A 26,140-nucleotide genomic window follows, 5' to 3' on the forward strand; every position below is an offset into this window, starting at 1 on the left:
CAGCTCGTTGCGTTGTTAGTTGTGATTGCCAGCCTCGTTTTTGAAAGGGAGAGAGGGGAGACAATTTACTGTGATGTCATGAAAAATTCCCTTTTATTTTCCCTTTGTGTTGTCCTCTGGGGCAACGCCTACCTTTCATGTCGAAAAACACAAACAACACATCAATAGGGGTGCCTTGATTTGACTGTCACATTTGACAAACTGCTCATTGTAACATAATACAAAACGCTATCTGTATATGTAGGATACGACTAGTGCTCAATCCCGGAGCCAAAACATTGAACTCCATCTTAGTTTTCAATGTTTTCGCCCCTCTCTACCCAAGTTTAAAATTTCAATTTTCGGTTTGATTCGTTGGTGTGACGAGTGTGAATCTCAAGTAGAGCTGAAGTTGGTTTCGGTTGCCTTCAAAGAAATGACCGAATCAAATCCAATGGCATATCCAGATAACGAGTTGACCTTGGTTTTTTCTTGTTTAGTATCTAATGTTGGTACGTGATTTTGCTGAAAAGCCGTAATTGGAAACCTATTTCGTGCTGCATAACGATGTATTTTAAACTAGATTTAAGATTCTGTCTAAAATGAAAAAGAGGGAAGGCCTTTTCATTCTAATCAAAATCTTCAAAAAATGACATTTCGTGGAATTCAATAAATTCCAGCGTGCCATTTTTAGTGATCCTTGTTGAATTTGAATATAATTCATGTGTTCAATTCAATGTATCATCTAATTTTTACCCACAATTTAGAGCAAAAAGGCATCTCTTGGAATTGCATAGAATTTTGGTCCAGAAAGGATTCATGTTTCTTTACCTGCCTTTTCTAATACGTTTTTTATTGCCCTCCAGGATTTTTCTACCAAGTTTCTTCCTATTAGAAAGTTTTTCATCGCATCTTCGAGGCACTGATTGCTGACCAACTTTGCAGCCATTATTCCTTCTCGACGTTGATTTTTAAATTGTTATATTTTTTTCGCTTGTCTCTTTTAATCTTTTTTTATTTTTGTGCATACGATTTCCACCCGATAATCTTTTCCTCGATGCAGGCGCGATCAGCATGTTATCAAGATATTGCCACATCACGCTTTATACGCAGATCATCGGTTATTTGCTTGATTTTACAGATAGACGGCAAGAAAAAGTCGTGAATGCAGACGAAAGGTGATGCTTTTAAAATACCATTCCAACTTCCAATCTCAAACAGGGTTATGTCAGCGGCTCACAATCGGACATGTTGCATCCATATCCCGTTGACGGTTGTTAATCGCATAGGACAACTATCAAGCAAATGTCGGGGATGAAAAGTGGCAACCTCCCATGGCAACTACCCAATCACGTACCATATCTTGCACGTTAATAAGCTTTACTGCTTTGCATTGATCACGGTATTCGTTATTATCCCCCTTTTATATGTTAGTGCGTTTGTATTTGTTTTCTCCTTGTTTACATTTGTAGCGTTCGATGCAAAGATGATAGTATTCTAATCAGGTGATTGGAAACGTTTCTGGTGCCACGAGTTAAGGAGTAACGTGTTCGTCAATAAACTCGACTTCACGACAACAAAGTCACAAATCGTTGCGGAATCATAGGTACAATTCATGCCAGTGCGATCGCACGCAACATTGTGAGTATATCGTAGCACAGTTGAAGTTAAATCTTTCTTTAACGTTCATATCTTTACAGATATTAGCCTAGGGTTGGTAAGCCTATTCTCGTTCTTCGTTCAAAGTTCAACGAACATTGACGCTTAATCAGAAGAGAGCAAGGAAAAACGACCTCATTAGTTACATATACAGTAAAAATGTTTATTTATAGGTTTCGTTTAGAAGCTACCTTTGGATTATTATTTTTTGTTGATTGCAGGGTCGCTCGGTGATAATTCCATTTGTTATCCGTTACAATTCAAAAGCATATAAAGAGCTACAGACAGTTGTTTACCAATAGGGTTCTTCGCGTCGAATAGTCTCGAAATTCCAATTATCGAATTTGTTTGGCAAAACATCAGCTCAAAACATGAGTCGTGGACCTGTCTTTTGGGGGGTCATCGGCATAATAGGTGCCATCATTGGAGTGGTTTGTGCAGTTGGACTTCCTTTTCTCGTCAGTTTCATAGTTGATCAGGTACTTTGGATAGCTTAGTTACTTCCCATTGTGGCCGATTCCATTAACCGAGCCATTATTAGTTTTTATTGTCATTTTACTGCCTTCTGCTTTTACTTATTATTCCATTTGATTTGTTAATTTTTGACAGCAACTGAGACTTCAGCCTGGCACGATTATGTACAACTTTTGGGAAAATTCTCCAGTCCCGATGTACATCCGTTTCTACATGTTCAATGTAACAAACAGTGAAGATGTCCTTAATCATCAAGCAAAGCCCATCGTTGAAGAAATTGGGCCTTTTACCTACACGTAATGTAAGCTTTACATGTGTTAAAAGACTTACTTATAGAATATCAATCTTAGTGAAGTGCACGAACGCGTGAACGTGGAGAGGTATGACAATTTCACTCTCAAGTTCCAGCAGAAGAGATATTGGCAGTATGTTGAAGAAATGAGCAATGGTTCTTTGGATGGCCTCATCACTAACCTTAACGTTCCTCTTTTGGTAACTTGAGAATTTGACCGACCCCTCACACGTAAAACTAATCAGCCTGTGTGTCAACTTGACAGAGTGCAGCCAATGCAATACGATATAAGCCACAATTCATTAAATTTGGCTTCAATGAATTTGTCGACAGAACCAACACCGAAATTTTTGTGACAAAAACTGTGAACGAACTCTTGTTCGCTGGCTATTCAGATGCTTTACTGAATTTTTCCCAGCTAATTCCACCAGGCTATCTTGATATTCCCCCCGGATATGACAAATTTGGCTGGTTTTATAACGTAAGTATTATCCACTTATTTGCATTAATACCTATTGAGAAATTTTACGAAATCTGCAGCGCAATGGATCAGAAACATATGACGGCGTGTTTAATATTTTTACCGGCGTGGATGATATCAGTAAACTTGATGTGATGGACATGTGGAACTATACCCGCCAAACCAAGTAAGTACTTCCATTCACTAGCTTATGAGGTAACATCGGTTACTGTGGGCTTTTTTTTTTCGTCTCTTGATCGTAAGGTATTACGAATCATATTGCGGAATGGTCAACGGATCCTTTGGTGAAGGGTGGCCGCCAAGAAGAGAGCGAACAAGCATCGAAATGTATTCAACCGATCTATGCAGGTCTACATTTGGTTTAAGAACTCCGTAGGCAGACCTTATAGCGTAGATGGTTTCTTGGTGGTCAGGTCCATTACCTTGGATTATACGCAAGATGTTTCGAAAAAGGGTGTGACATTTTATCGATTTGCTGGTACAGAACGAATGTTTGCAAGTGTACAGGAAAATCCCGAAAATTGGTGTTTTTGGTCGGGGGATGTCTTTAATCTGTCAGGAGTCACTAACTCGTCAACCTGTCGCTACGGATCTCCTGCCTTTGTTTCCTTTCCTCACTATTATTTGGCGGACTCCTTCCTACAAAATCAAGTAGATGGATTGAATCCCCACCAAGATCTACACGAATTCCATGTCGATCTTGAACCGGTACTACATCTTTACTATTCTAAAAGCGAGAGACTGTAATGTAAAAAAAAAAACAAATGTTAATTGCCTTTAAAATTATTTATTTGCAGCGCACATCGGTTCCGTTACAAGTCAACGCCCGTTTCCAAATCAACATTTTATTAGAGTCCATAAAAGGCATACGGTAAGTTTTAATTCTTCTTGAAACATTTTGTTGATTCTTTCAGGAATTTTTACGTGGTCTCATTTGTGATATATCTATACTTCTTTTTCAACTATACTTTTTTCCGGAAATAAGCATCCTCAAAAACGTCACACAAGTCTACATGCCAGTGATGTGGTTCGGTGTAACTGCCGACTTGACTGACAACTTGCTGGGCTGGATTCATTTCACCTTGATAGGACCGTACATCGGATCCTTTTGCTTCTTCTTGCTTTTTGTCGCTTCTATGGTTGTAGTTGCAAAAAGTGGAATCAAGTATGCCAAAATGAAAAAAAATACAACCCAAAAAAGAGGTGACAATAATGGAAGATAGCGATACATAAAGTAAACAATGTAATTTCGAAACTTGGACGTCAATAAAAAAGAAAATGTACGCGTTATAACCATGAGAAACTTGGAATTTTTCTTGTCAATCGTGGTGTATTTGAAAAAACGGTGGACTTAAGGAAAGTAACAATTTTCCCCGTAATCAACATCAATTCTGCCTACATTCTGTGGTTTACAACAAATTCCAATGCGTGTCAATTTTTGCTGTTACAAGTTTCAAGCCCGACAAAATAAGCCCGGCCTTGTGTTTTTTACGTTTCATTCAAAAACTATAACGGCAATTGAAAAATAAACTTGATTTCCGTGATCAGCAGTTAATTTTGAATCGAAATCATGTATTTTATGCCAAATTTGAAATTTGGCCAAAAATGAAAAAGTGAGAAGGCTATAGCCTTCCCACTTTTGTGAAATCGCCGAAAAACGGAATCTCTTGGAATTCAACAAAAATCATTTTTTGAGAAGGCAATAGCCTTCTCACGAGCGAAAAAGTGAGAAGGCAAAAAAATATCGGCCTTTCTGTCTCTTTTACTACTACCGACCGTTAGATGGCGATAGAAGTGAAATATATTTTAAAAAAGGCCGATATTTTTTTTTTCTTTGGGGAAAAAACGGATTGCCATAGATTGCATCAAACCATGGCCTACTACAATCAGGGCCTGTCAACGCGCAATACCTCCAGCGCCCAGATTGGCTTAACGCGTGTTGTCTGCTGTCTACCTTTATTCGCTAGATAGACCGTCCTCGCTAGATTTTACTTCTTGACCTCTATATAATCTAATTTGTTTAATTCTGATCTACATTTTTTCTATCCCGGGTCACAAGGTAAGTGTTATCTTTTATTCCTAGTGTGATGACTTTAAACTATGGTTTTGTTTAACAGTGTGAAGGAAATTTTGCCAGAGTGTCCACAAGCTGGTGAGGGCGGCGGTAGTGGTCCGTTGACGTCACAAAGTAAGATGAAAATATCGAAACATGTGTTCGAACTTAAACTTCTTGGTGCTTTTTATAGTATGGAGAAGGGGGACATTCCTCGAAGGATTGCCCATAAGAGGGTCGCGTTGGTGGTGGAAGTCGTACCTGCCATGAGATAAACGAAAAACAAAAAGAACATCATTTTTAGAGCTCATTTTTAACGAAGAAGAGGGCAATGTAGCAAGGGATTTTCCTCAAGGAGGAAGCATTGGTGGCAGCAACTGTTACACTTTAAACATTAATTGTATCTTCACAAAAATATTTTATGTTCCAGTGTTCATTGTTTTACTCCTAGGGTGGTGAAGCTGGCCACACCTCGAAAGGCTGCCCGAATCTCTTCATTGAATTGACGGAAGATGGAAAGCCACATGAGCAATACATTCCGGAAGCTGTGACATGTGATGAAAAGGAACTGTTTAAGGGCATCGTCTGTGTGGGAATGCTTTAACAATTTTGATAAAGTCGTCCCCAGTGTAAGCCATTTCTCGATACTGTATTTTTTTTTAAATACCTATTGGGTTTGCTTTAGGCTACAGGAAAAGATGTACCTCAATACATAATATCTTTCGAAGAAGCCTGCCTGCACCATCTACTACTTCAAAACATTAAAAATTCTGGCTACATAAAACCAACACCTGTTAAGAAAGCTTCAGTTGCAGGTATTCTTGCCATAAGAGATTTAATTGCTTGTGCTGTCACGGGCTCCGGAAAAACGGTAATCCAATTAATTAACGCTGTGTAATTTTGAAACCTTGATGCCCTCGTACTGACTTGATTCGAATGGGTCAGTATGAAATGGGTAAGTTGAAGTAAAAGTAATTTTGAGTGGGCACGCCGGTGATTGCGACTACTAAAAGGTCCAATTGCATCTAAGATACTCAACAAACCCTTCGTGATATTCGTTGATTAAGTCATCTAAAATTTTACATTTTTTCATGCAGGCGGCGTACTTGGTACCGGTTTTGAACATATTGTTAGAACAAGGTGTTGCTGGTGCGTCTCATGCCATGGAGCAAAAGCTAGAAGTTGTAATTGTCGCACCCACTCGTGAATTGGCCATTCAAATTCACCGCGAGGCGTGTAAATTCTTCTACACTTCGGTTTTAAAGTCTGTGGTTATATATGGAGGAACTCTCACGAGCCATCAGCGGTCAAATCTTCAAGCTGGGTGCAATATTTTTGTCGCGACCGCGGGGCGATTCGAGGATTTTCTCGACCGTGGAGTATTTGACTTCTCGTGAGTCAGGTTTTAAATTTGGACGAAGCTGATCGAATGCTTGATACGGGTTTCGGCCTCAATGTTGAAAAAATTGTCAATCATCCAACGACGCATCCGAAAGTATGTCCCATTGCTTTTGAGTATGAGATTTGACTGATGTAATACTATTTGTTTCTCTGTAGGGCATCCGTCGTGTTTGTATGTTTTCGGCTACATTCCCAGATGAAGTACAAGCGCTGGCTGCGATGTACATGGAAGACTACATATTCGTCACAACAGGCATTGTCGGTGGCACCAATCCGGATGTTAAACAGCTGTTTTTTTTCAGTGCTCGAAAAGAGATAAGAGATCTAAGCTGATTGAAGTTTTACAAGATCTCGGTGATGCCAAGACTATCGGTTTTTGTCGACAGCAAAAAGACGGCGGATTTCGTCGCTGCATTCTCGTGCAATAACAACTTACAAGTAAGAATCAAAACTGTTGGAATTGGGCAAAGTATCTTAACTTTAAATGTCTAGTCTACCAGCATCCATGGTGAGCGTAAACGAAAATCGTAAATGTCTCTTCCGAAGCTTCTGTCAGAAGAATATGCTAGCAATCAACTCACGAATCATGTAAGGTATGAAATATATATATGAATTAAGAGTTTTTATGCCTAATGGTGTTTTACTGTCTTATTATAGATGAACAATAAAAGCCGATGTCGAAGTGCCGAAGAAAACAACACGTCGAGGTGCTGTCAAACGTGTCTCCGTTCCGGAGAAGGAAGCGCCGGAAGGCAAAAGGTGTCGTGGTGAAACGAAAGCCAATAAATACGTTGCTGGATTGGATGTAGAAATGTTACATGAAGGCAAAGGACACGCTGCCGACATCCACGCCAATCACGTGCCAGATGAGCCGGAGGCGAACGATGGATCGCCAGTCACATCCGTCAAAAGTGGACGATCTACTTGCGCAAAGGGTGCCCTCAAAGTTCATCTTGACGTGGCCGAAACGGCGCATTCGCCAGTCAGATCCACCCGTTCGGCGCGGAAGACGGCTTCACCGGCCGAGAAGAAAGTCTCTGTCCAGCTGGAACGCGAACCCGACATTGAGACTTTGGCCGCTACAGCCAAAGAAGAGGAAGAGAAAGCACCGGCCGCCAAACGTTCACGACAAAAGAAGGGCTCGGTAGCATCTGCCTCAACAAAGGCGGATGAATCTCCAGCCGTGCCGGCCATGAAACGGGACACGTGGTGGCAAGAAAACAACTAGCGAACTTGAGCTTGTTAAGGAGGATACCCCATCGCCACCATCACCTCGACGTACTAGAAACATCTAACAGCAAGACCCATCAATGAATTACCTATTTTATTTTTATTTTGTTTTACTCATAATTTTTACCGATTGAATAATTGGTTCACATATCCGATTCTATTCTGCTTTTGGGTTCACTGCTGTACCTCTTTCCCCAAGTTGACCTCATTACGTGTTCCTATCCATGCGTTGAGGCTCACTTGATTATAATTTTTGTTCTTTAAATTTTGTTTCCAATTTTCATTCTGAGCGACGCCCAATAATTTTGAAAAAATACATATTTTGGTACGGTTGGTTAAGTATTTCACAATTGGCACGGATTTGTGTGTGTGTGTTACTGATGTTGGTGGACCTACTGCACGAGAGCCGCAACACGAATTTATCTTTCCCAACAATACAAAACTTACCATTGTAAACCCGAAAGACAACCAGCCATCTCCTTGTTTTAATTTGGTTTTTGCATAGTATCTTCCTGTGCGAGAGAAAACTAAAAAGTCGCGTCTTAAATTGAATTCGCCGCCCATTTTGAAATATGTGGCAACGTTGTTTGAGTTTTGTTAACCGCCATCAGTCGCCATTAGCTAGTTCGTTGTCGTGTATGAAACATGTGTTGTGCATCTGACGGGCGAAATATTGGGCACATCAGGCAGCAATGGTAAAGTAATACTTGAGTGAATGTTTCGTCAAGAAAACATTGTTAACCAAAGACATTGATTCTAATTCTAACAAAAACATTGTTCCACAAGAAACTTTAATTTGAGAATACCTAGCGATATTTGAAACTCCTTTTCAAATTACATAATGAATGGTACATTATTAAGAAGAAACTATAAGAACTAATTCTTTTCATGCTGAGTCATCGTTTGTTCCTTTCTAAATTTTAGAGAATATTACAAGTTGTGAACAAGACATTGTGGTGCCTTGGCCCTCATTCTCTCATCTCTGTGCCAGATGGCCATAAGAAGGATCATAAATGTGTGGTAATATCGTTCTTCCACATTCCACTATTGCATTATTCTTTGCCATTAGTTTCATCTCATACCATGAACGCAAGAATAGTTTATCTGCTTGTCATCATGGACTGTAACTTGTGTCCTTAACAGTAAGCATGACAGGCACATTGAGATATTGGTTATTGCTTCCTTACTTCTTTTTAAAAAAAGGCATCAAGCCAAACTGCTCAACCGTGCAGTCAGGCTTTGTACTTTTTTTTAAAATTAGAATTAATGAAAATAAAACAAAGCTTGTCATTTCAATCATGTCAGGATTGTGGAGACAAACATTGTGGTTCATTTCCTTGGTTAGGCAAGTCGTTCAATAAGGCTTGGTGTTACAACAACTTTTTAAATTATTTTTAATAAAAAAATTTTCATTCACGGCATTGCAGATCCTGAGCACTGAGAAAAGATTGTTGCTGATGTAGAGTTTTGTAACGATGGATCCCACAGTCCACGACAGAAACAAGTAGGACAGAAAATTCCATTTTCATCGAAAAGGGGAGGTTTGCATTTTAAGGTTAGGTTAGAAACAAAGCAACAATAAATCTGTTTGCTGTCACTACCTTTCATACATTGTTATCCCAAATAGGAGCAGTACAATTTGGCAGCTTTGTAGTTGCTTCGAAGAATTTTTTTTTCCTTGTCTGGTGATTAGTTGGTAATGTTGCCCATTCTATTGTTAACTTTTTTCTCTAGGTTAATACTATAAAACATTTATTTTAGGACTTTTAATACCTCCTATCCTTATAGCCATGGATCACTTGACATTGACTCTATTCACACTTGCAGAAACAAAAACGAACATATTAGCAACAAGTATTTTTTGTGACCATGAAACCAGAAGTTGTTTATTTTTTAAAGCACCTAATTTAGAAGACATCTAGCGGAGGAATTGCTTGCTACTGAGTACTCTACTGAACTGTCAATTTGTTCGTTGTCAGGGGGCTATATCGAGTTTGGTTGCCTCGCGAATTGGAAATGTTTTGCCGAATCCCAGGATATCGCAAAGTGTGCCATATTGTCACAATCGTTTTTCTCCTTAGGATGGTTACCAACGTGCACTTGAATTCTAAAAGGTAAAAGCACAAAATCTTGGTGAAAACCTGTTGTGCAGCATACCACACCGTTAATAGCTTATTGAAAAGTTCTGCTTTGTTTCCAGGTTTTGTTTAATATGCTGTAGTTAAAGAACTGATGTTGGCACCAGCTTGATGGAAAAAAGTCATTTCCAACGTGGTAGGAGATTTATCTAGAATTGCACTAACATTTTTATTAAACACGAGAACTTTTCTAGGGCACAGGAAAACTTGGATATATTTGGTGATCAAGAGTTAGATAGTTTTTCTGAAGTTGCAGTTTGAAATAACCTTTCAAAGCCTAAATTCATCTTCGTAGAAAGGGACTTGTACGTAAACACAAAGCATTTTTTGCTAACTGTATCTAACCTACATAATTTTCTGTTAAATAGTTAATGTTTTTTTTTTTTAATAAAGGTGAAAAGTAACACTGGCTCTGTAAATGTTCTTGGTTTGGGGCAAGACGTTGAATGAATTGTGATTATTGGAGGGAAGACATGGAATTTCTACACTTTATTCATATTCCCCAAACGGTATTTAAAATTCAAAAATTGAAGTGCATATCTGGGCTCCCTTCCTTTCCGTAGCCCCGTTTCCCCTTGACTCATAATAAGCCCGTAGGGGGTCATGCCCCTACTGTACGGTATATATAAAAATAACATATACCGAGGTTTGGAGGGCTCTGGCCGGAAAGGGGACGTGGGGGTCCGCTTCGTTCGATGATGTGTTCACGGAGGGCGATGTGGATACCCACAAATCCGAACTAAAGGTTAATCGCTCCAGTAAAAATGTTCCAAATCTTCGGCTCTTCTTCCGGCTTCTCTTAGCCAATCACCGGGTAATCTCCCCGGTGGGTCAACAAGGCAGTGTCTCCCCCTGCCTGGGTTGACGGCAACTTTTGAAAGGGCTATTGTGCCTTTTTAAAGTTGCAAAAATGGTTCTAATGTGCAGAGAATTGTCAATAAATTTTTTTTTATAAGATATTTTTTGCAAAAAAAATTTATTTCTTTCATTGTCTGTTTTCGCTGTGTCTACACATAGCATGAATCACCTTTATTTAAATTTCTCAATTTACCTTAATTGTTTTTGACACCTTTGATGGTAAGTATTGTCTCCATTGGTTATTATGTTTCCCTGGGATTCGAACCTCAGACCTTCTATATATCAGTCTAGCGCTCTACCACTGAGCTATTTAGAACTGTACATGAAATAATACAATTTTTGAAGCCTATGTACCTTTGCAGTATAAACAAGGATATTTAGGAAGAAAATTTGTTGTTAGTAACACTGAAATTGGCGTAACAGTAAAGCATTGGATTGGTATGCTAAAGGTTAAGGGTTCGATCCTCAATACAGTTGATAGATGTAATTCTAAATAAAAACTCAATTGAAATAAATATATATATTTTTTATTGTCCCTCCATCCTCCCTCAAATCCACCACTAATATTTACATTTACAAATACAATACAATACAAGACATACATACATACATAACTAACTAACAGGCTGGCTGCCACGCCACTAACAACTACACTTACTACGTCGCTATCGGAAAGATAGCGACCAAGTGGGACTGTCCGCTGACAAGTCCGGGCTGATGCAATGGTGGAGACCGTTGTGGAAACGCACATCCCGGGTCTCCACCACACATCGAGAAAAGGGAGTCCCTTTGGTGCGTTGCCTAAGCGCCTTTCGGCGAATCTTGGGCAGTGGCAACTGCTCCACCTCATGGCAGATAGGCCATGAGGCAGAACAGCGCGGCCCGTCCCTATAAAGCTAAAAAAAAAAGGGGAGAAAAAGGGCGTGGCAGCCAGCGTGTTAATTAGCACAACAAAAACACTGCAAAATACAAAGATACCACAAAGAAAAGGCGATGACGAGGCGACCACGAGACGACGGACGAGGCGATGACGAAGCGACGGGCGAGGCAATGACGAAGCGACGGGCGAGGCAATGACGAAGCGACGGGCGAGGAAATGACGAAGCGACGGGCGAGGCAATGACGAAGCGACGGGCGAGGCAATGACGAAGCGACGGGCGAGGCAATGACGAAGCGACGGGCGAGGCAATGACGAAGCGACGGGCGAGGCAATGACGAAGCGACGGGCGAGGCAATGACGAAGCGACGGGCGAGGCAATGACGAAGCGACGGGCGAGGCGATGACGGTGCGAGGCGAAGACGGTGCGAGGCGAAGAAGGCGCGACGGGCGAAGACTGGAGGAAAGATATGTGTTGGCTGGAAAGTAGCAATGAAAAGGCGGCCTGCTGAAATAGAGGTTGTTAACCGTTGACACATAGAGAAGCAGGCTGCTTTTTACCAGATTAATACTTACAGGAAACGATGAGTGGTCCAAGAGCATAACAATGTCACGACACATTGCAATCCATAGTTTTGTTTCATTGGTGACCATCCTTCAGGCCCAGCATTCTTTGCAGTTTTAATTCCACAGGCTAAAAAAAGGCAAAGTCACATTAATTTCATACTGACTGTCGAATTGTAAGTATAATACCTCACTCCTCAACACAAAATCTTACCGTTTGAACTCCTCAGTAGATATGATGAGAAGACTGAGGAAATGGTGATGGTTCGGCGTTTGCAAAACCACATATGCTGTGTTTCTCAGACAAGACAGGACACAACGAATGGACAAAGAGTAGCAGAATGGAATTATGATGTTCCAACACATTTGACTTGTGTTGTTTATGACCTTCCTTCACCGTCAGCATCCTTTGCAGTTTAAGTTTCAGGAGCTGCGTCTTAAAAACAGAATCATATATATCATATCATTCTGACTGCCAAAATATAAATTTTATAACTATCAACGAACAATTGAGCAGCATGATGAAAGCAAAATAATAAATTGCAGAAGTTTGTGGCTATGGCAGCTGACAACCTGACTAATTTTTGCACAGAAATAATCCATTTAATGTGATTCACTTCAAAAGTACACAGAAGAATGAAAACTCGAAAATACGAACCATACCATTAGATTTTATTATACTTTTCTTCGGAATGTAACACATAAAACAAACACTCAGACACCCGTTTCACAGTTCACTGCTGATTCACTTGTCATAAAAAAACATACGTCCATCAGCGCCATCTTTTGTCTTAATATACAACCAAAAATGAAAGTCGCACATAAAATATGGATACATTTTTTAAGAGAACTCGTCAATTCTATTTTTAGAGCGTTTAGTGTTAAGCGGCATGGAATCGTGAGGCGGAAAAGCAGACAAGATAAAGGGATAGACGACACTGGAGAACCAACTGATGGCCATCTTACATAGCAAAAAAGAAGTATTATCAACTACATTGTCAGATTAAACGTCTCAGCGTAGACATAACTGTGTACCTTGGCATTTTGTAAGTGTTGTAGACTGGATTATAAATACATTCATTACAACGCAATGGCTAAGAGTTTGCAACCAGGCTGTTAGAATCAATGAGTCTGAATAAAAGAAAATACAATAAAATTCAAACATTAACAATTTAGTTGTAAATGTCAACTACTTGAATCGTTAATGAAGCCCAATTTCTCCATTGGACGCCCTTTGGTATAACAAGGCCTTTTAAAGTTCACGTAGTAAAGATGACAGACAAAATTCTTCTGATTTTGGGACTACCATTTGCAGTTATCTTGAAAAACTGCAAGTTCACTAAACAAAACCCTAGCAAAAAATTACAAAATGCAAATTAGATTTTCCTTACCTACTAGTGCTAAACAAATGGTTGTTGATCATTGACAGTAACATAATTTCCATTTCCGAATCATTTCCTTGCAAACCGTTAAAAAAGGATTATACCGTGATTTAAAATCCTTATTTCGTTTTTCTGTCGCATTGTCATGTGATTTAACTCATTACGAGCCGTGGTACTGACCACTAGATGGCGCTCCACTTACCTCACTTTTCCCCCGACAGATGTTACTGTTTGGTGCCCCCGTTTAAACTGGTTACAATTTGCACAAAACTTGATCTCGGCATGGCAAGTTCTATAGCCGCTGTTCAATACGAAACCGCCATTCGCCCCGGTATTTGATAGCGCCAACATATTTAGTAGATGCCAACTAATTAGAGAATCTGACGGTCCAAAACAGTCAGATACCGGAACATACTGGCGATTTATTAAGGAATGCCATCTCGGGAACTTAACGCGCGTAGCTCAAGTTGGTTTGCATAGGTTACTGTTCCTTATGCACTTCATGCCAGTACCGTACGTCGGAGTATACCAACCTTACAATCTTATCTTTGTCATAGCTCAAGGTAAACCGAGCCGTTTCCTGTCACTGCGTACTTGAGCAATCATCTTTCATTTGATCTAAGCAATATATCGTTTTGCCATTGCTAGCAGCGCTTTGGGTATTACTTGAGTTTCCTGATCGTCTTCTTCTGGTGTTGTTCAAAATCAGGTATGCTTAATGCCCAAATGATTTAGATCAGCTTCGTCCAAAATTTAAAACCTGACTCCCGAGAAGACAAATATTCCACGGTCGAGAAAATCCTTGAATCGCACCGCGGTCGCGACAACAATATTACACCCAGCTTGAAGATTTGACCGATGATGGCTCGTGACAATTTCTCCACATATAATCACAGACTTTAAAACCGAACTGTAGGAGAATTTACATGCCTCGCGGTGAATTTGAATGGCCAATTCACGAGTGGGTGCGACAATTACAACTTCTGGCTTTTGCTGCATGGCATGAGACGCAGCAGCAACACCTTGTTCTAACAATGTTCAAAACCCGTACCAAGTACGCCGCCTGCATGAAAAAATGTTAAATTTTAGATGACTTAATCAACGAATATCACAAAGGGTTTGTTGAATACCTTAGATGCAATTGGACCTTTTAGTAGTCCTAATTACTGGCATGCCCACTCAAAATTACTTTTACTTCAACTTACCCAGTTCACACCGACCCCTTTGAATCGCGTCAGTACGAGGACATCCAGGTTTCAAAATTACTACGTGTTAATTAATTGGATTACTGTTTTGCCGGAGCCCGTGACAGCACAAGCAATGAAATCTCTTATGGCAAGAATACCTGCAACTGAAGCTTTCTGAACAGGTGTTGGTTTTATGTAGCCAGAATTTTTAATGTTTTGAAGTAGTAGATGGTGCAGGCAGGCTTCTTCGAATGGTGTTATGTATTGATGTACTTCTTTTCCTATAACCTAAAGCAGACCCAATAGATATTTAAAAATCACAAAATACAGTTTCGAGAAATGGCTTACCTGAAGGACGAATTTATCAAAACTGTTAAAGCGTTCACCACAGACGATGCCCTTAAACAGTTCCTTTTCATCATATGTCACAGCTTCCGAAATGTATTGCTCATGCGGCTTTCCATCTTCCTTCAATTCACTGAATAGATTCGGGCAGCCTTTCAGGGTGTGGCCAGCTTCATGACACAAGGGGCAAAACCATATTAAAGTAATCACACTAGGAATGCAAGAAAACACTTACCTTATTGTTTTGCAATCATTATCTTCAAAGCTAGGGTTTTAAGACGACAAACTTCGAAATACACCTTTCCCTAGAGCACGATCGATCACTGACAGCTAGAAAAATTCGTTTTACAATAAAAAAAAAATTTTATTTAATTTACCAAACTTCACTCCATTTATACTTATTCAGATTACATACCCTTTCAGTTCTTTTTCTCCAATATCCCGGCGAGGAGACTCACTGCATATCCAAATTCACCTAAATGAAAAACGTCCTTGCACAATAACCGCACGACACTCTCTGACGAAAGTACTGATCTTCATGGCGTTGCACAGCCACTTTCATTTTGGCGGTCGATGCATCATAGAGGAAGCAACGCCTCCTGCAGCGTTGCCTATTCAAAAACGAAAAACATAATATTTTGAAAAATTGATTAAAATTTTTTTATTATTCATTATTTCTGCATCTTTGGGTTTAACGTTTGTTTCCTGCGTGCTTCCAATACGCCATTAGTAGCAGCCATTCCACTTCTAGGATATTACCCTATTTAGGGGGATTTAAGGAAAATTTTTGGAATCTAGGGTGCAGTTATGGAAATCTAGCGTTTCCGGGATTATCCAGGGCCTATTTAATTTTCTGGGGATTTCTCGGGATTTTGAGATTTTTGGCCAAACCGCTGTTGCTTTTGGCGCTTCTATGCTATATTCTATGCTCTATTCTATATTCTAACCTAACCCAACTACTAGACTGGCCCCATGAATCTTATTTTTCTTAAGCCGGGTGAAGAAACAGTGAGTATTCCATAATTAAAATTTCTTGAGGCATTTGCAAATAATTAAATAATTCTTCGTTGAAGTGCAGTTAGTTTCGTGCTACAAGAAGCAGCATGGAATCCATTACAGCTTAAACGTCAAGCATCGTCATCAGTGACGGGTAACAATTGGCTTGACAAACAAATTTCTGCTATTTAATGTCCGCCAAACAGTATAGCCATCTATTGGTGCGATATTTAGATCGAACTTATAAAATAGAATCCACTTCTATTCGATAACTGTTTTACTACTTCGTTCCACTTTAGAATACGAACTTAGAAGCTAAAAAACTAAAATAGTAAGAGTGAATGTGATCTACGCAGTTTTCGTTAAATTTTATAGCAAAATCGTATATAGCTTTTATATTCTGATTTTAGTAGAACATGAAATAAGTCCGATATTTTGTTCAAAAAAGTTGGGCTAAGAATTTTGACATGGAATTCAATTAAATCTTTTTCAGTACAGAACCGTAGATGGCAGTACAAGATCTGTAAAAAAAACAAGTGATCTTTTTCCTGGACAAGAAATAGCCTGTAAAGACTTCTTTGACGAAATTCAAGGCTGCTCAAGGGTTTCCTGCGACTTCAGTCACACAAAGACTGGTTTCAGGTATAACACACCATTAAAAGATCTGTCTGGTGTTTTTAATCACCTCATTTATTTGCATTACAGGCACCTCCTTTCCTACCTAATGTCTGCAAAGAAATCAATCAACATTGCTGTTTATTGCATCTCTTGTTTTGAGATAGCTGATGTTGTGTTGCAACGTCACATAGTCAGAGTATGAGTGATTACAGATCTCAGTATGGAAGCTGCGGTTGGATCTCAAAACCATCGCTTCATAAAGGACGGTAGCTATGCTGGTGACAGTAAAACTTGAAATAATTCTCCATTTAGCTTTTCTTTTAGGAATTAGAGTACAGCCCAACAAACCTCCATTCCTGATGCACCATAAGTTTGTCATCATTGACGATAAAGTGGTTTGCTTTGGCTCATTCAATTGGACTTCTCAAGCAGTCACTGGGAATAATGAATCTGTTGTTGTGACGAATCATCCCTGGGTAGTTGAACCTTTTTGTGACGAATTCAAGAAGCTGTAGGTGGAAACCAAATCAGACAACTAAATTTTATGAAAATTCTAGATAAAGTACACAACTTTTCTTTGTATGATTTTGGCTAAATATTGTATAATTTTTCAAAACGTGAAGTCTTTGCCAACATTTTTCTGTTTTTATTTCACAGCAGGGACTAACCAGAAAATCACCAGCGAGCTCAACGAACGCCAGCGACTCATGGACTCAAATTTCAAACGTGCGGGTACAGGCCCCGTTCAAAAAACGTATTCGTATAACCCAACAGCACCCAAAGCACAGCAGCTAGTCCAACAGGGTTTCAAACAAGCCAAAAAAGCGGCATAATTTTCTTGGATTGTAAGAGCAAAACAGCAGTTGAGATAAACTTGTTTATAGTTGACTTTGTTATTATTGGTCAACAATACTGAGGTTTTAATGCACACACACATCTGTTGTTGTGTAGTGTTAATTTGAGGAATTCGTCTGTTGCTGAACATAGTTTAAGAAGGCTACTAATCAGTGTTTCCACTTTCCGCAAAGTGGTATCCCTAGAACGTTGCCAGACTGGGGACATAAATCCCTATATAAAAAAAATAAAATCCCCAGAAAAATCCCTTTTTAAAAAAATCCCGTTACTTTCATGGCATACTCACATGGCCTACTATAATAACGGCCTGTTATAATATAATAACAACAATAATATAATACCTCCATATTAGTTATATTGTTTATATATTATTATATAGCTTATATATAGCTTGTTCTCTGCCTCGAAATAATAAAATAATATTACCAAACATTCTCTATTTGCAGCTACTTACAAAACCACTCTTTCATGCTTGAACTTCATCAACAACAACTGGCAACACTAACACGCCCTAGTGCTACAAGGAAAGGCAAACAACAAAAACTTACGGGTAGCGAATTGGGTCACATATCTCGATGATAAGCTGCCTGCATCCACGAGCCGTCTTTCAAGCCGTGGGGAGGCTAACGAACAGCCTACGTTCAACGATCACCTTTTCTCTACCTTTCAGCTTGCGTGGTGCGATCTTTAAGGTAGTGAACAGTACTACAGATCGATTTTTAGCCTGGCAAGGCTATTTTTGCCATTTTTAGCCTGGCAAGGCTTTTTTTGGTGTGCCATTTAGCCCCTTAATAGTAGGCATGGCTCTTATTTTTTCTCTTTTCTTTTCTCTCTTCTTTTTTTCTTTCTTCTTGTTTTCTCTCTTGAATGCGTAGAATCTTGCGTCTTGATCTGTTGTAGAAGCTTGCGTAATCCGATGAATCTTGCGTATCTTGAATGAAGAATTGGAGGGAAAGGGAGGGGGGAAATTGGCGGTGTCGGGACTTGAACCCGGGGCCTTCAGAATGCGAAGCGAAGGTGGTAACCACTGTGCCAGGACCGCACATATCAAACAAATTTATTTTTCATCGACATTCGTTCTAATACCGGACCTATATAATATGTGACTAATAGTGGTGTCGCGCTGTGGTAGGGCGCTGTGGTATAGCACTGAGATCATACGTCGACTGTCCGTGTTCGGTTCTTATAGACGCCATAGCTTAAAAAAAATTTTAAATATTTTTATAAATGTAAATAAAAATAATAAAATAACCCATTTTATTTATTTTAGAACAGTATTAAACCGAACACATTTTTAAAGCAATTAACCAGTGCCCGTCAAAGCCAAACAAGTTACCAGAAAAATTTTAATTGGCTATGGAAATAAAACCATCGGATTGCCCCATCATATTTGTTTAGTTAAGCAATAAAGATATGGTTTTTTCCTAAAATAATTGTCATCGAACTTTCAACGTTATAAAGCCTCAAGAGAATCACAGCGTTTCCCAATGAACAGTGTGTTGCTCACCTAGATAACAAAATTGTGTGAGAGGCCTCGGGTTCATCATGTCTCAACAACAAATTGTTCATCATGGTTGAACAAAATAGATTCGTAATTCCTACGTATATATTCAAGGAACTCTCCCCAGCTTTTGCAATTGGGTCAAGTGCTTGCCAGAAATTCAGTCGGAGACTTGAGTCTTAAAAAATTCGGCGTGCGATATGTTTGGCACAGACGTTTGGAGGATCAAATGAAGTTCGTGGTGTATCCTAGTCAGTGTTACTTTCTGAAAAGCGTACCGTTCACCATTGTCCGCTTGGTGGCTCTTATTGAGGAACATTTTACTTTTGAAGTTGCATAGAAGCGCCAAAAGCAACAGCGGTTTGGCCAAAAATCTCAAAATCCCCAGAAATCCCCAGAAAATTGAATAGGCCCTGGATAATCCCGGAAACGCTAGATTTCCATAACTGCACCCTAGATTCCAAAAATTTTCCTTAAATCCCCCTAAATAGGGTAATATCCTAGAAGTGGAATGGCTGCTACTAATGGCGTATTGGAAGCACGCAGGAAACAAACGTTAAACCCAAAGATGCAGAAATAATAAATAATAAAAAAATTTTAATCAATTTTTCAAAATGTTATGTTTTTCGTTTTTGAATAGGCAACGCTGCAGGAGGCGTTGCTTCCTCTATGATGCATCGACCGCCAAAATGAAAGTGGCTGTGCGACGCCATGAAGATCAGTACTTTCGTCAGAGAGTGTCGTGCGGTTATTGTGCAAGGACGTTTTTCATTTAGGTGAATTTGGATATGCAGTGAGTCTCCTCGCCGGGATATTGGAGAAAAAGAACTGAAAGGGTATGTAATCTGAATAAGTATAAATGGAGTGAAGTTTGGTAAATTAAATAAAATTTTTCTTTATTGTAAAACGAATTTTTCTAGCTGTCCGTGATCGATCGTGCTCTAGGGAAAGATGTATTTCGAAGTTTGTCGTCTTAAAACCCTAGCTTTGAAGATAATGATTGCAAATCAATAAGGTAAGTGTTTTCTTGCATTCCTAGTGTGATTACTTTAATATGGTTTTGCCCCTTGTGTCATGAAGCTGGCCACACCCTGAAAGGCTGCCCGAATCTATTCAGTGAATTGAAGGAAGATGGAAAGCCGCATGAGCAATACATTTCGGAAGCTGTGACATATGATGAAAAGGAACTGTTTAAGGGCATCGTCTGTGGTGAACGCTTTAACAGTTTTGATAAATTCGTCCTTCAGGTAAGCCATTTCTCGAAACTGTATTTTGTGATTTTTAAATATCTATTGGGTCTGCTTTAGGTTACAGGAAAAGAAGTACATCAATACATAACACCATTCGAAGAAGCCTGCCTGCACCATCTACTACTTCAAAACATTAAAAATTCTGGCTACATAAAACCAACACCTGTTCAGAAAGCTTCAGTTGCAGGTATTCTTGCCATAAGAGATTTCATTGCTTGTGCTGTCACGGGCTCCGGCAAAACAGTAATCCAATTAATTAACACGTAGTAATTTTGAAACCTGGATGTCCTCGTACTGACGCGATTCAAAGGGGTCGGTGTGAACTGGGTAAGTTGAAGTAAAAGTAATTTTGAGTGGGCATGCCAGTAATTAGGACTACTAAAAGGTCCAATTGCATCTAAGGTATTCAACAAACCCTTTGTGATATTCGTTGATTAAGTCATCTAAAATTTAACATTTTTTCATGCAGGCGGCGTACTTGGTACGGGTTTTGAACATTGTTAGAACAAGGTGTTGCTGCTGCGTCTCATGCCATGCAGCAAAAGCCAGAAGTTGTAATTGTCGCACCCACTCGTGAATTGGCCATTCAAATTCACCGCGAGGCATGTAAATTCTCCTACAGTTCGGTTTTAAAGTCTGTGATTATATGTGGAGAAATTGTCACGAGCCATCATCGGTCAAATCTTCAAGCTGGGTGTAATATTGTTGTCGCGACCGCGGTGCGATTCAAGGATTTTCTCGACCGTGGAATATTTGTCTTCTCGGGAGTCAGGTTTTAAATTTTGGACGAAGCTGATCTAAATCATTTGGGCATTAAGCATACCTGATTTTGAACAACACCAGAAGAAGACGATCAGGAAACTCAAGTAATACCCAAAGCGCTGCTAGCAATGGCAAAACGATATATTGCTTAGATCAAATGAAAGATGATTGCTCAAGTACGCAGTGACAGGAAACGGCTCGGTTTACCTTGAGCTATGACAAAGATAAGATTGTAAGGTTGGTATACTCCGACGTACGGTACTGGCATGAAGTGCATAAGGAACAGTAACCTATGCAAACCAACTTGAGCTACGCGCGTTAAGTTCCCGAGATGGCATTCCTTAATAAATCGCCAGTATGTTCCGGTATCTGACTGTTTTGGACCGTCAGATTCTCTAATTAGTTGGCATCTACTAAATATGTTGGCGCTATCAAATACCGGGGCGAATGGCGGTTTCGTATTGAACAGCGGCTATAGAACTTGCCATGCCGAGATCAAGTTTTGTGCAAATTGTAACCAGTTTAAACGGGGGCACCAAACAGTAACATCTGTCGGGGGAAAAGTGAGGTAAGTGGATCGCCATCTAGTGGTCAGTACCACGGCTCGTAATGAGTTAAATCACATGACAATGCGACAGAAAAACGAAATAAGGATTTTAAATCACGGTATAATCCTTTTTTAACGGTTTGCAAGGAAATGATTCGGAAATGGAAATTATGTTACTGTCAATGATCAACAACCATTTGTTTAGCACTAGTAGGTAAGGAAAATCTAATTTGCATTTTGTAATTTTTTGCTAGGGTTTTGTTTAGTGAACTTGCAGTTTTTCAAGATAACTGCAAATGGTAGTCCCAAAATCAGAAGAATTTTGTCTGTCATCTTTACTACGTGAACTTTAAAAGGCCTTGTTATACCAAAGGGCGTCCAATGGAGAAATTGGGCTTCATTAACGATTCAAGTAGTTGACATTTACAACTAAATTGTTAATGTTTGAATTTTATTGTATTTTCTTTTATTCAGACTCATTGATTCTAACAGCCTGGTTGCAAACTCTTAGCCATTGCGTTGTAATGAATGTATTTATAATCCAGTCTACAACACTTACAAAATGCCAAGGTACACAGTTATGTCTACACTGAGACGTTTAATCTGACAATGTAGTTGATAATACTTCTTTTTTGCTATGTAAGATGGCCATCAGTTGGTTCTCCAGTGTCGTCTATCCCTTTATCTTGTCTGCTTTTCCGCCTCACGATTCCATGCCGCTTAACACTAAACGCTCTAAAAATAGAATTGACGAGTTCTCTTAAAAAATTTATCCATATTTTATGTGCGACTTTCATTTTTGGTTGTATATTAAGACAAAAGATGGCGCTGATGGACGTATGTTTTTTTATGACAAGTGAATCAGCAGTGAACTGTGAAACGGGTGTCTGAGTGTTTGTTTTATGTGTTACATTCCGAAGAAAAGTATAATAAAATCTAATGGTATGGTTCGTATTTTCGAGTTTTCATTCTTCTGTGTACTTTTGAAGTGAATCACATTAAATGGATTATTTCTGTGCAAAAATTAGTCAGGTTGTCAGCTGCCATAGCCACAAACTTCTGCAATTTATTATTTTGCTTTCATCATGCTGCTCAATTGTTCGTTGATAGTTATAAAATTTATATTTTGGCAGTCAGAATGATATGATATATATGATTCTGTTTTTAAGACGCAGCTCCTGAAACTTAAACTGCAAAGGATGCTGACGGTGAAGGAAGGTCATAAACAACACAAGTCAAATGTGTTGGAACATCATAATTCCATTCTGCTACTCTTTGTCCATTCGTTGTGTCCTGTCTTGTCTGAGAAACACAGCATATGTGGTTTTGCAAACGCCGAACCATCACCATTTCCTCAGTCTTCTCATCATATCTACTGAGGAGTTCAAACGGTAAGATTTTGTGTTGAGGAGTGAGGTATTATACTTACAATTCGACAGTCAGTATGAAATTAATGTGACTTTGCCTTTTTTTAGCCTGTGGAATTAAAACTGCAAAGAATGCTGGGCCTGAAGGATGGTCACCAATGAAACAAAACTATGGATTGCAATGTGTCGTGACATTGTTATGCTCTTGGACCACTCATCGTTTCCTGTAAGTATTAATCTGGTAAAAAGCAGCCTGCTTCTCTATGTGTCAACGGTTAACAACCTCTATTTCAGCAGGCCGCCTTTTCATTGCTACTTTCCAGCCAACACATATCTTTCCTCCAGTCTTCGCCCGTCGCGCCTTCTTCGCCTCGCACCGTCTTCGCCTCGCACCGTCATCGCCTCGCCCGTCGCTTCGTCAGTGCCTCGCCCGTCGCTTCGTCATTGCCTCGCCCGTCGCTTCGTCATTGCCTCGCCCGTCGCTTCGTCATTGCCTCGCCCGTCGCTTCGTCATTGCCTCGCCCGTCGCTTCGTCATTGCCTCGCCCGTCGCTTCGTCATTGCCTCGCCCGTCGCTTCGTCATTGCCTCGCCCGTCGCTTCGTCATTGCCTCGCCCGTCGCTTCGTCATTGCCTCGCCCGTCGCTTCGTCATTGCCTCGCCCGTCGCTTCGTCATCGCCTCGTCCGTCGTCTCGTGGTCGCCTCGTCATCGCCTTTTCTTTGTGGTATCTTTGTATTTTGCAGTGTTTTTGTTGTGCTAATTAACACGCTGGCTGCCACGCCCTTTTTCTCCCCTTTTTTTTTTTAGCTTTATAGGGACGGGCCGCGCTGTTCTGCCTCATGGCCTATCTGCCATGAGGTGGAGCAGTTGCCACTGCCCAAGATTCGCCGAAAGGCGCTTAGGCAACGCACCAAAGGGACTCCCTTTTCTCGATGTGTGGTGGAGACCCGGGATGTGCGTTTCCACAACGGTCTCCACCATTGCATCAGCCCGGACTTGTCAGCGGACAGTCCCACTTGGTCGCTATCTTTCCGATAGCGACGTAGTAAGTGTAGTTGTTAGTGGCGTGGCAGCCAGCCTGTTAGTTAGTTATGTATGTATGTATGTCTTGTATTGTATTGTATTTGTAAATGTAAATATTAGTGGTGGATTTGAGGGAGGATGGAGGGACAATAAAAAATATATATATTTATTTCAATTGAGTTTTTATTTAGAATTACATCTATCAACTGTATTGAGGATCGAACCCTTAACCTTTAGCATACCAATCCAATGCTTTACTGTTACGCCAATTTCAGTGTTACTAACAACAAATTTTCTTCCTAAATATCCTTGTTTATACTGCAAAGGTACATAGGCTTCAAAAATTGTATTATTTCATGTACAGTTCTAAATAGCTCAGTGGTAGAGCGCTAGACTGATATATAGAAGGTCTGAGGTTCGAATCCCAGGGAAACATAATAACCAATGGAGACAATACTTACCATCAAAGGTGTCAAAAACAATTAAGGTAAATTGAGAAAGTTAAATAAAAAAAAAGGTGATTCATGCTATGTGTAGACACAGCGAAAACAGACAATGAAAGAAATAAATTTTTTTTGCAAAAAATATCTTATAAAAAAAAATTTATTGACAATTCTCTGCACATTAGAACCATTTTTGCAACTTTAAAAAGGCACAATAGCCCTTTCAAAAGTTGCCGTCAACCCAGGCAGGGGGAGACACTGCCTTGTTGACCCACCGGGGAGATTACCCGGTGATTGGCTAAGAGAAGCCGGAAGAAGAGCCGAAGATTTGGAACATTTTTACTGGAGCGATTAACCTTTAGTTCGGATTTGTGGGTATCCACATCGCCCTCCGTGAACACATCATCGAACGAAGCGGACCCCCACGTCCCCTTTCCGGCCAGAGCCCTCCAAACCTCGGTATATGTTATTTTTATATATACCGTACAGTAGGGGCATGACCCCCTACGGGCTTATTATGAGTCAAGGGGAAACGGGGCTACGGAAAGGAAGGGAGCCCAGATATGCACTTCAATTTTTGAATTTTAAATACCGTTTGGGGAATATGAATAAAGTGTAGAAATTCCATGTCTTCCCTCCAATAATCACAATTCATTCAACGTCTTGCCCCAAACCAAGAACATTTACAGAGCCAGTGTTACTTTTCACCTTTATTAAAAAAAAAAAAACATTAACTATTTAACAGAAAATTATGTAGGTTAGATACAGTTAGCAAAAAATGCTTTGTGTTTACGTACAAGTCCCTTTCTACGAAGATGAATTTAGGCTTTGAAAGGTTATTTCAAACTGCAACTTCAGAAAAACTATCTAACTCTTGATCACCAAATATATCCAAGTTTTCCTGTGCCCTAGAAAAGTTCTCGTGTTTAATAAAAATGTTAGTGCAATTCTAGATAAATCTCCTACCACGTTGGAAATGACTTTTTTCCATCAAGCTGGTGCCAACATCAGTTCTTTAACTACAGCATATTAAACAAAACCTGGAAACAAAGCAGAACTTTTCAATAAGCTATTAACGGTGTGGTATGCTGCACAACAGGTTTTCACCAAGATTTTGTGCTTTTACCTTTTAGAATTCAAGTGCACGTTGGTAACCATCCTAAGGAGAAAAACGATTGTGACAATATGGCACACTTTGCGATATCCTGGGATTCGGCAAAACATTTCCAATTCGCGAGGCAACCAAACTCGATATAGCCCCCTGACAACGAACAAATTGACAGTTCAGTAGAGTACTCAGTAGCAAGCAATTCCTCCGCTAGATGTCTTCTAAATATAGGTGCTTTAAAAAATAAACAACTTCTGGTTTCATGGTCACAAAAAATACTTGTTGCTAATATGTTCGTTTTTGTTTCTGCAAGTGTGAATAGAGTCAATGTCAAGTGATCCATGGCTATAAGGATAGGAGGTATTAAAAGTCCTAAAATAAATGTTTTATAGTATTAACCTAGAGAAAAAAGTTAACAATAGAATGGGCAACATTACCAACTAATCACCAGACAAGGAAAAAAAAATTCTTCGAAGCAACTACAAAGCTGCCAAATTGTACTGCTCCTATTTGGGATAACAATGTATGAAAGGTAGTGACAGCAAACAGATTTATTGTTGCTTTGTTTCTAACCTAACCTTAAAATGCAAACCTCCCCTTTTCGATGAAAATGGAATTTTCTGTCCTACTTGTTTCTGTCGTGGACTGTGGGATCCATCGTTACAAAACTCTACATCAGCAACAATCTTTTCTCAGTGCTCAGGATCTGCAATGCCGTGAATGAAAATTTTTTTATTAAAAATAATTTAA

General features: G+C 39.6%; 1 protein-coding gene, 7 long non-coding RNA genes and 1 pseudogene across 11 annotated transcripts; 6 read left to right on the forward strand and 3 right to left on the reverse strand.

Moving 5' to 3' along the window:
• Window positions 1–974: 974 nt before the first annotated feature.
• On the forward strand, window positions 975–4,165 carry LOC130687386 (protein croquemort-like). The gene is made up of 12 exons (XM_057510539.2): window positions 975–1,381; window positions 1,452–1,620; window positions 1,680–1,791; window positions 1,860–2,117; window positions 2,248–2,408; window positions 2,463–2,604; window positions 2,670–2,885; window positions 2,945–3,051; window positions 3,129–3,233; window positions 3,299–3,593; window positions 3,683–3,756; window positions 3,871–4,165. The coding sequence occupies exons 4-12, from the start codon at window positions 2,010–2,012 to the stop codon at window positions 4,106–4,108; spliced, it is 1,446 nt and encodes a 481-aa protein (XP_057366522.1). The 5' UTR covers window positions 975–1,381; window positions 1,452–1,620; window positions 1,680–1,791; window positions 1,860–2,009; the 3' UTR covers window positions 4,109–4,165.
• Window positions 4,166–4,781: 616 nt separating this feature from the next.
• LOC130687541 (uncharacterized) lies at window positions 4,782–8,031 on the forward strand. 4 transcript variants are annotated; one of them, XR_009420858.1, is made up of 9 exons: window positions 4,782–4,944; window positions 5,003–5,073; window positions 5,132–5,338; window positions 5,390–5,567; window positions 5,624–5,753; window positions 6,036–6,433; window positions 6,496–6,777; window positions 6,832–6,927; window positions 6,997–8,031. It is a non-coding gene; the product is annotated as an uncharacterized LOC130687541 (long non-coding RNA). The 4 variants fall into 4 exon arrangements; XR_009420859.1 differs by having other exon boundaries at window positions 5,132–5,305; XR_009420857.1 differs by having other exon boundaries at window positions 5,132–5,567; window positions 6,832–6,932.
• Window positions 8,032–9,352: 1,321 nt separating this feature from the next.
• LOC130687624 (uncharacterized) lies at window positions 9,353–10,106 on the forward strand. Its single transcript, XR_009420901.1, has 3 exons — window positions 9,353–9,683; window positions 9,770–9,843; window positions 9,902–10,106. It is a non-coding gene; the product is annotated as an uncharacterized LOC130687624 (long non-coding RNA).
• A 2,571-nt stretch (window positions 10,107–12,677) lies between these two features.
• LOC130687613 (uncharacterized) lies at window positions 12,678–13,530 on the reverse strand. The gene is made up of 4 exons (XR_009000192.2): window positions 13,402–13,530; window positions 13,200–13,345; window positions 13,042–13,137; window positions 12,678–12,967 (listed from the first exon to the last, which is right to left on the reverse strand). It is a non-coding gene; the product is annotated as an uncharacterized LOC130687613 (long non-coding RNA).
• Window positions 13,531–13,602: 72 nt separating this feature from the next.
• Window positions 13,603–15,438, reverse strand: LOC130687612 (uncharacterized). The gene is made up of 6 exons (XR_009000191.2): window positions 15,336–15,438; window positions 15,156–15,250; window positions 14,924–15,090; window positions 14,734–14,863; window positions 14,519–14,653; window positions 13,603–14,451 (listed from the first exon to the last, which is right to left on the reverse strand). It is a non-coding gene; the product is annotated as an uncharacterized LOC130687612 (long non-coding RNA).
• Window positions 15,439–15,892: 454 nt separating this feature from the next.
• Window positions 15,893–17,073, forward strand: LOC130687542 (uncharacterized; annotated as a pseudogene).
• A 2,895-nt stretch (window positions 17,074–19,968) lies between these two features.
• Window positions 19,969–20,882, forward strand: LOC130687615 (uncharacterized). The gene is made up of 4 exons (XR_009000194.2): window positions 19,969–20,137; window positions 20,198–20,327; window positions 20,408–20,542; window positions 20,610–20,882. It is a non-coding gene; the product is annotated as an uncharacterized LOC130687615 (long non-coding RNA).
• A 555-nt stretch (window positions 20,883–21,437) lies between these two features.
• On the forward strand, window positions 21,438–22,384 carry LOC130687614 (uncharacterized). The gene is made up of 4 exons (XR_009000193.2): window positions 21,438–21,659; window positions 21,716–21,861; window positions 21,924–22,019; window positions 22,094–22,384. It is a non-coding gene; the product is annotated as an uncharacterized LOC130687614 (long non-coding RNA).
• A 2,693-nt stretch (window positions 22,385–25,077) lies between these two features.
• On the reverse strand, window positions 25,078–25,723 carry LOC130687626 (uncharacterized). Its single transcript, XR_009000200.2, has 3 exons — window positions 25,409–25,723; window positions 25,249–25,322; window positions 25,078–25,190 (listed from the first exon to the last, which is right to left on the reverse strand). It is a non-coding gene; the product is annotated as an uncharacterized LOC130687626 (long non-coding RNA).
• Window positions 25,724–26,140: the final 417 nt, after the last annotated feature.

This window comes from Daphnia carinata, chromosome 4 (genome assembly GCF_022539665.2).
Source record: "Daphnia carinata strain CSIRO-1 chromosome 4, CSIRO_AGI_Dcar_HiC_V3, whole genome shotgun sequence".
NCBI lineage: Eukaryota > Metazoa > Arthropoda > Branchiopoda > Diplostraca > Daphniidae > Daphnia > Daphnia carinata.

What these genes read in the sequence shown, in the direction of transcription:
- LOC130687386 (XM_057510539.2), top strand. Translation starts at nt 2,010, where the DNA reads ATGAGTCGTGGACCTGTCTTTTGGGGGGTCATCGGCATAATAGGTGCC. An exon ending in TCAGTTTCATAGTTGATCAG is followed by an intron (nt 2,118 to 2,247) that starts GTACTTTGGATA and finishes AATTTTTGACAG; the next exon opens with CAACTGAGACTTCAGCCTGG. An exon ending in ACCTTAACGTTCCTCTTTTG is followed by an intron (nt 2,605 to 2,669) that starts GTAACTTGAGAA and finishes TCAACTTGACAG; the next exon opens with AGTGCAGCCAATGCAATACG.